Source organism: Micromesistius poutassou (genome assembly GCF_964030765.1).
Source record: "Micromesistius poutassou genome assembly, contig: SCAFFOLD_5220, whole genome shotgun sequence".
Lineage (NCBI taxonomy): Eukaryota > Metazoa > Chordata > Actinopteri > Gadiformes > Gadidae > Micromesistius > Micromesistius poutassou.
In genome coordinates this window covers 4,257-13,948 of record NW_028178478.1, presented here as the reverse complement: position 1 = coordinate 13,948, position 9,692 = coordinate 4,257, and the positions used below count along the sequence as shown (strand labels likewise).

At 46.2% G+C, this 9,692-nt stretch overlaps 1 protein-coding gene across 1 annotated transcript; it reads right to left on the bottom strand.

The window, feature by feature from the left end:
- Positions 1 to 1,314: 1,314 nt before the first annotated feature.
- LOC311373713 (myoD family inhibitor domain-containing protein-like) lies at positions 1,315 to 9,381 on the bottom strand (the record flags this gene model as incomplete). The annotated part of the gene is made up of 2 exons (XM_084490338.1): positions 1,315 to 1,736; positions 9,019 to 9,381. Coding segments are annotated over 2 exons (611 nt in total), but the record flags the coding sequence as incomplete, so codon positions are not given.
- Positions 9,382 to 9,692: the final 311 nt, after the last annotated feature.

Genomic DNA, 9,692 nt, shown 5'->3' with positions numbered 1-9,692 from the left:
CTGTGATTTGTATTGTAAATCAACAGGCTTTGGAACCTGAAAGCTGCTTATGTGACGACCCACTGCCGGGAGATTTTTGTGTTTTTGTAATTCCGTAGGGAGGCCATTTTCTTTTCAGAGTGCAGTTTATATCATGTCAAGTATTAACAACAGCTACTGTGCATTGTTTGTAAAAAAAAAATACCATAGGGTAACACTGTGCAATGTGTAACTGACAAACCCTTGTCATTTTAAAAGGTTAAAAATAGGGAATTGCCAATTACATTTTATCCCCAAATGTCTTAAACTCTTTAGAGAACTATTCAAACCCCGTTAAATATGATGGAATGTAATTTTACGATGGTTCCAGTAAATCCAATGCTACCCAATTCTAACACCAGTAAATCCAGTCAAGGCAAGACTCCAATTCCAATTCAAACATTACAAAATGATTAAGATAGAGATGAAGAGTCTTCGGTACGATACATCATTTGGCATTTCTAATACTTCCAAAATGTAAAAAAGTCGACAGCCATTCTGTGCAGTTTGTAGTCAGTCAAATATAAAAAATGAGATTTCAAGAACCTATGAAATATATAAAAATAACTAAATTTTTGGTCTACAAGCACAATCTAACATGTGTAAACTTATGATGCACGTGTTCCATTAAAATACAAATAAAAACGTAGAGTTTTGATCTTTTGGTTGTTCCTGTTTCACACGATCCAGTTCTATAGAGCTGTACTCACGTACGCACTTCTAATAAGCTACAGTAGTTGAGTTATTGGAAAATCGAAGGAGAAAAGGCATTGCAGAAATACAACACAACTGAAAATACCTCACACACACTAAATAATCAAATGATCACAGATGATAATGATTATAAAAGCATATCCACAGCTAAAAATGAACAGCTTCCACAATGTTACGTGACATACACGGACACATAAAAAATATTGTATTTTTTATAGACTTTGGTTTGTGTCAATGACAGTTGAATCTTTATTGGCCCCTGTTCAGACTGCGGGGAGAGGGTATCAGGCAGGCCTAGACACACACACACACACACACACATGCACACACACACACACACACACACACACACACACACATGCACACACACATGCACACACACACACACACACACACACACACACACAGGAACTCTATATAGCAACACACACACATTACTTGATGCACACATAGCACAACAGTTTTCACATACTTACACACACACACACACACACACACACACACACACACACACACACACACACACACACACACACACACAAACAAAGACATGTCCGGATCACACACACACACACACACACACACACACACACACACACACACACATACATCCACCCTCAGGTTGGAATCCCCCCCGAACTAAAAGCCGTGACAGGAAGTGTCAGGGACGGGTCAGAGGGCAGGAAGTGGACCCCTCCTCCTCCTCCACCACTGCCTCCTAATCCACTTCCTTTCCCTCCTCACCCCCAGTGCTTCCTATGTGGGGAAGCAGATGCCGCAGCACTCCATGCAGATCTCCAGGCAGTCCGAGGACTCGCAGCACGCATCCATGATGCCGCAGTCCATGTCGCAGGGGCAGTTGCAGTCGTCGCCCACCTCGTCGCCGCAGCAGCAGCAGCAGGCGTCGGGCGTGCACACGCCGCACGACGCCTGCGCGGCCACCATGTTGCACAGTGCCAGGAACTCGCAGAAGAGGCAGGCCAGGATGCAGTGCACGCAGCAGTCTGTGCCGCCGCCGCCGCCGAGGAGCATCAGCCGGAGGAGGGAGAGAGGAGGAGACAAGGTCACAAAGTCAGGTCGTGTTGGACGGATGGAAAGTGCAACACACAGATGTGGAACTGCGAGGCAAACCAACAGATCTAGAATCTAGATCTAGATCTAGAATGAAAGGGGATAAAAATATTTACAAGTGAAGCTAAGGCAAAGTACGGTGAATGGAAAACTATATGAAAACATTTTTGAGTGTTAAAACTTGAAATAAAAAACGAGTAGAAAAGAAAAAGGCGACAATGAGGGGAGTATAGGCCACCATCAGGTATTGGGGCTATAAACCACGATTATGAAGTGTAGCACTTGGATAATCCTCTCTTTCTGCGCCATTAAAACCCTCACGACTGGACTATAAACCTTGGTGTTTCAGTCAGAAAAAGACAATCCGACCGCAGAATCTTTCTGTTCGCTACAACGCGTTGTCACTTTTATCGCGGAGACCTTGGGCTAGACCTTGAGTAAACCACAGGAACAAGATTGGCAACGATAATGATTATGTCAAGCACACCAGTGAATACCTACAGCATTGCGGGCATGCACACACAGACAGACACACACACACACACACACACACACACACACACACACACACACACACACACACACACACTAGAGCATTAAAAGTCCAGAATCCAAATATTCAATATTACGCATGATTGACAAGAATGTTATGGGAAATGTTTAGTCTCCTTTTTGTCAATACATGATTGCAAAAAAACTGAAGGAAAGTAAATAGAGTCTGTATTGCAACGTCTTTCGTAAGAAAAAGGAGTTTGCATTCAGGGAAAAGTATGAGAGTGAAAGTAAAAAATAAAGTTTGTATATGCGTGTGCTTGTGTGTAACTGAGTACTCGTATGCAGAGGAAATATCTGTCAGTGTGTGTGTGTGTGTGTCTGTAGGGGGAGGGGTGGTCAAAAGGGAATCAAGGCAAATTCAATGAAACAAATTTCTCTCCCACCGTTTCTGATTAGCGGACCTGTTCAATAATTGTGGCATTGTCATGCAAACTAGAGCGGCTTGATCACGCAAGGATGATTAGAAAAAGTCCGAAAAAACCGATCGCTCCCTGGCAAATTAGCGCGCTAATGCCTGCAATGCTCAGTGATCTCTGATTAACATTTAACCTCCTCCACCGCCACCACCACCACCACCACCACCACCACCTCCCATGTGGCTGATGGAGGTAAGGTGGAGACTGTCTCGCATACTTGAAGAGTGTTCCCCTGTAAATTACCAATCGGTCGATTAATTATTCAAATCTCAGTGGGTGTAAATAAATTAAATTAATAACGTGGAAAAAAAAGAAGGAAATCAAGTTTGACATGAACGGAAAAAGCTGGGTTTTTTTTACCGCTTGAATGTGATTGTGCTTCCTTTTTATTTTTGCTCTTTTTCTTATTTTGCTTTTTTATAATCAATGTCTTTCTATTTTTTTGCTTGAATAAGGTCAACCGAGCCCTAGATGGAGAGAGAGAGATTATTTTGTGTAGCAACTGTTCTGTGAAAAATAAGTTAATTATAGAAGATGTATTTTTTGTAGTCCAATGGTAGAAAATCATAATTACTAAACAATATCAGTAGGAAGGCAGTGGAACGGAAAAACTTTCGGAAAATTTTCTGTAGGGCTGGTCAGTTGGTCTCGTTGGACATATGGTGTAACTTTCATGAGGAACATATATGTCCCTCCTTTGCAGGGGGGACATAGGCAGGCCCATTATTTTGAGTGCTATATTGTGTTAGAAATAACATTATTTATGAATTAAAATAATATTGAAGGCTCCGTAGTTTGGGTTTTAATAATCATATGGTTTGATAGATGATAACACTTTTAAGACAGGGGGTTAAAACCACTCGGTTTTCACAACTTTGAACTTGCCCAGCTTAAGGATAACTGCTAGTCTACTAACTGAATATTTACTCCTCTCCAAAGTCAGTGATATGAAAGAAGTTTAAAAAGACGACAAGAAAGTATGTTGAGTGTAAAGTAATGAAAAATATAAAAGCATATCATCTAAAGTTGTACGGCATAAGTAATTTATACGATCGAGAGTTGGACAAACTACAAAGAATTTAATTGGTTGACTACAGCACTAACTTTCTGTTTTGTTGTTTTTGTCTGTGAATGTTTGACAAAAAATATCTTTATCGGGTCCTATCATTGATGAACATAGAGTATGTTGCCATTTGCAATAAGTGTGATGATGCGGATGACAGAAATACACGTTAGAATGAACTCACAAAAACATTATAATATTTCTCTGTTAAAGTCTGCAAACATCAGTCACAGAACCGCTAGCGAGAAGCACGAACACAGGTTCATCAGTGTGCAAAAGAAAAAAGAAGCAGTGCAACGCACCGAAAAGCGCTGACAGGTAAAGTTCACGTCTCCAAGTCTACAGGGAGATAAATCCTCCCCGATAACTCCTCCTCAGCAGCAGCTCGACTGCGGCTCCTGCACCCCGATCTGAATCACTAAACTGCAGAGAACCCACATCCACATGTTCACCTTAGGCTCTCCGCTACGCTGCCTTTTCAACGCCGCGGACGGGCGGACAGACAGACAAGACGGACGGACTGACGGATGGATGTAGAAAGAGTACCAAAATAAATAAATAAAATAAAACTGGAGACTTGCAAACAGGGGGCGCATTTGCATGGCTTTCATCTATACGTCTTATGGGTCCACGGACAGGGGCTGTTGCTGATTGGCATGAAAGGGGGGGGCGAAAAGGGCCAGAGGAGGGGGAGGAAGGGTGGTGGTGAATGTAAAGGCGAGGAAGACGAGCCGAGGAAGACCGCTGGCCGGTCTGCTGGCCGGCTGGATGCTCATGTTTGATTAATCAAAGACGGGTTCCTCTTTCTTTTCCATTTGATTCGATTTCTTCTAAACGCAGCGGAGGCGGCTGAGCTGACCAGAAGCACTGGCTGTCTGCGACAGCCGTCTGAACGTCTACCCACGTATGTGTGTCTGTGTGTGTGTGTGTGTGTTTGTGCGTGCGTGTGTGTACATGTGTGTATTTGTTTTTGTGTGAAGCCGACATATGTCAAACTTATACACAGAGGAACTCTATAGCAACCCACACACTATACTTACAGCACCACAACGTTTTCACACAACCACACACACACACACACACACACACACACACCGGATGACACACACACCCTATACATCCACCTCAGGTTGGAATCCCCCCCTATATAAAACCGTGACAGGAAGTGTGAGGGACGGGTCAGAAGTTACCTCTCTCCATGTGTTGAGTTGCATATGTGAATACAGAACATTAAACACTAAAATGAGGGTTGGTGTGTGTGTGTGTGTGTCTATGCGTGTGTGTGTGTGTGTGTGTGTTTGTGCAAGTGTATTTGTGTGACGTGCAACACTCTTGAACCCTCCTAGTTAAATAGACGCCCCGGAGCCAGCGAAGAGAGAAAAATATTCATCAAGCTTCTTCATCGCAACCGCGGACAAAACACCCGCTCAAAAAGTTCAGAGCGGCGCACTTTGAAGGACCCCAAGGGTACGCACAGTGATGCCTGAGATCACAACGCCAAGACCGGACTACGAATACAACACAAAACAGCATTCTGCGGGCTTTCAGCAGCGTGCTTGAACGTCTCAGCTATTCACTTGGATGTATAATTTAGCAGCAGCGATTAGTCTGATTTTCTTTCCCCTTTGGTCGAGCCAAGGACGAGCGACTGGTTGTGATGCTAAGTTCAGGGGCTAATGGCGACAGCGGGCATTGTGGGCGCCCGGTACATCTCGATGGGGGAGGGGTTTGAAGATGAATATAATAATGATAAATAAGGGTACCGGGAAAATTGTACACGACGATCTCATTTGTTGTGACGTTCTCTGATTTAATATTCCGAGCAACCCCAGTAGGTTCTAGATGTGTTAAAGTCTCGTACTTTGTTTTGGACAACCGTCACATTTTGCTCACGCTAGAGAGGCGTTTATCAGCATCGTTATTTGTTATTATCTCGGAGCGGTTGTGAATGTATCTGCTGAGAGAAGAAGGGGGAACGATTTTGACAACACAGACAGACAGGCAGTCAGACGCACGGGAAAACACAGAGCAGAAAACACATCGACATGGATTGGCTGCTTAGACCCAGAGTCGGCCCGGATTCTGTGGGCAGTAGCAACCACCTCAGGGGAGAATAGGGAAGAAAGAAGGAAAACACAACATACGGGCAGAAACCTCCCCCGAAAAAAGAGAAGAGAGAGAGAGAGAGAGAGAGAGAGAGAGAATATGTAGTGGTGTGACAAGAAGTGCGATGGTCCTCGGAGCGGCAAGCTGTTTCCTTAAAAAGAAAAAGAAAAAACACCAAACAATAAAAGCTCCTCCTAGAACGAAAAAACTAAAGAAAACTGAAAGAGTGAGGCAGAGAGAAAGAGCTCAGAGGCCAATGGGAATACACACACACACACAGACAAACACACACACACACACACACACACACACACACACACAGAGGAGGAGGAGGACCAGGAGGAGGATAAGGGGCTACAGAGTGGAGATCCAACAGGCGTGTGCTCCTGCACAGGAGCCCACGCCTGTTGGATTCATAATGCATGAGTGACTGGGAAGCTAACGCTAACAGACAGCAGCCCTCGCTGGGCGCAGCGGCAAAAGCAGACCAACACACACACACACACACACACACGCACACACACACAAGCCTCCACACTCACACACAAACAAACAAACAAACACCCTCACGTTCACATGCTCCCACAAGTGTGTGGGTGTGTGTGTGTGTGTGTGAGAAGCCTGTTTAAAGAAGAAAGCCTTGGTACGGTGCCCGGGGGCCCTTGGACCCCCTAATAGTCTCTAAACGAAGCTCAAGGAGCTCAGGGGCCTTAATTGATTACACAGCAGCCAAGAAAAATAAACCCAACAAAGTGAACGACAAAGGCGCCGGTCACAGAGCCAGCCCCCAACCCACGTCTCTGCCGTCGCGAGACAAAAGCAAACGGGTAAAGGACCCCACTCGCTGTGAGCGCACATTGGCAGCGGTGCCAACAACGCTGCGTGCCAAGAAATCGCGCACACTCCCCAGAGCAAGCGAGCGCGCCCGCTCAGCTCGCTCACTAGTGCCTAGCGAGCTACCGCCTTTCATTTTTTTTCTTCTTCTTCGTCTTTTTTTTTTTTTTTTCTTGTGTTCCGGGAGGAAGGGGGAGTGGAGGGGAGGGAGGGAGGGTGGGGGGGTGGAGGGGGGGGCGGGTCGTTGCTGTTTAGGAGGCTAATTTCACAGGCAAACAGATTATGCTAATCCGTGTAAACATTCAAACACAACAGCTTGCCTGTTTTCCGAGGGGAAATAAATACTTGAGAGCGAACATATTGATTCAGAGAGCAGGCATTTGCAAATAAGCAACACTAAAAGCCATAATGAGACAGATTTATTGAGCTTCTGTCTTTGTCGTTTTTTTTCCCTCTTCTTCAAATCAATCCCTCCCTTCTCTTTGCCAATTAAGACGTAGAGTTTAGGTTTTTGTTGCGCGGGCTATTTCCTCGGTGATTTCAACATCGCTCCATTCCTACAGATCCATCCACCTGCCTGCCTCACCTTGTTATCCAGCAAACTCAATACAAGGATCATCTCGAATAAGCATTAAAAAACCAGACGTAAACGCTTTTCCTTTTGCGGTTACTTCCAGATTCATTCGAGCTAATCCTGTGTGGGTGTTTTTTTTTCCCCTCTAACGAACCCCCATCACCACATCAAATCTTTGCCACCTGCCAACCTTTGGAGCGGTAGGGCCTCGGATTAGCTGAATAAGTGGGTAATGTATAGCATATACGGTCCTCATAAACACCTATAAGGTAACATCAGATCACACACACACACACATTCCTGAAAAGCATTATAATGAGGACCGAGAGGGAGCCGCTGTCCACAATGCAGACAGAGCCGAACAGGGTCCAGAAGGTGTGAGAGGGGCTGTGAGGGGCCCTTCAGGGCCATGCTATGATGCTTAATAGGCCCCCTGTGCCCCTGTGCCTTGTTAGAGGGTCACACCTATCCACCCTAAGGTAATAAGACTCAGCCCCGACGGGAGCATTCATTAGAGGACCCACCTAGGCCTCAACCCTGACCGGGTGATGGCTCCTCTGCATGGGGACAGGAGGTGCGAACGGTGGATGAGGGGGGGGGGGGGGGGGGTTGTTGTTGGCAAAAAATAAAAGCCCCAGGAGTGGGATGTGCTCTCACACCCAGGGCGACAGGACGTGTGATACCAAGAAAAAAATAGAGAACCTCTCTGGTCTCTGGTGTCTCGGTTCCTGACGCCATTGAGGAAGGTGACAGAACTGAAGTTCACTCAGCATTGATCTGTTTTTTTGCAATCGTGTTACGGAGAGGACCTCGTTTCTCTGGTCCAGAGGAGAGCCACCTCTGCCTGAGTGATGCGTGACGGGGTCAGTGTGGGCGGAGCCACGGCGTCCTGTCATCCTGGTCATTTTATTTGGGCACCAAATCTTTATTTTTAATTATTTTTTATTATATATATATATTTAATGTAGAGTAAGACAGGAAGGAATGTGAGAGAGAGGGGAAGACCTGCAGCAAAGGACCACGGCCAGGAATCAAACCTGTTCGCTGCTGGTAAGGACTGGGCCGTAATGGTAATGTGGTAATGGTAATGTGGTAATGTGGTAATGGTAATGTGGTAATGGTAATGTGGTCATGTGGTAATGGTAATGTGGTAATGTAGTAATGGTAATGTGGTAATGGTCATGTGGTAATGGTCATGTGGTAATGTGGTAATGTAGTAATGGTAATGTAGTAATGGTAATGTGGTAATGGTAATGTTGTAATGGTAATGGTAATGTGGTAATGGTAATGTAGTAATGGTAATGTGGTCATGTTAATGTGGTCATGGTAATGTGGTAATGGTAATGTAGTAATGGTAATGTGGTAATGTAGTAATGATAATGTGGTCATGGTAATGTAGTAATGGTAATGTGGTCATTGTAATGTAGTAATGGTAATGTGGTAATGGTAATGTAGTAATGGTAATGTAGTAATGGTAATGTGGTAATGCTACGCGCTCTACCTGGTGAACCATTGATCAGTTTACGTCTAACATTGACTCTAGTACGAACGGCTAGCGCACATTGTGTTCATTTTACTGATCAGAGGAAATAAAAACAAGGAGATGAGAGATGAGCCCGGCGACTCATCGTAAACCGCTTTGGGCGGCGCCGGCGGCGCCCACTCACCCTCGGGCAGCGGCGGTTTCTGCGAGCCGCTGCTGTCGCTGTTCACCGACAGGCTGGACCTCAGCTTGCGCTGCATCTTCTGGGACACGGGCGTCGACGGCTGCCTCCGCGGCTGCTCCGACGTCGTCTCGCCGCCGGGAGCTTGGCCGCCGCTGTCGCCGCTCGGAGCGAGGTTCGCGCCGCAAGTGCACATGTGCGGGACCCTGGCGTGTTCGGCCGGGGCGGCGGCGGCGGCGGCGGCGGGCTGCGGCCTCTCTTCGCCGGGGCTTTGCGTAGAGGTGCTGACGGTGTGGTAGCGGAGGCCGTTGTGGCTGCGGGAGGCGTCCCTCTGGCCGGGCTCTGAGGCGGTGGGCCGGGGCTGAGCTGGAGAACACGGAGGAGCGAGAGCAGGTTAGGCGTTGACGTTGCGGGCCGCAGGCCGGCGGGCCGTCATGTCGTAGACATGTGGCTGTGGAACTATGAAATATGTATTAGCCCGGACTCGCACGGACCACATGATGTCTTTTTAATGGGGGAATATGGCGAGAAATTGAGTACATCGCAACGTCAGTGAATTTCAATTTGGCTGAATCTAATGTGGAACAATTGGTACCTTAGTAGCAGTGTTAGCATACAGAATACAAAAATATACGTTTATACCAGACCAACTGTGAGTGATTTGCAATGACCTGCGT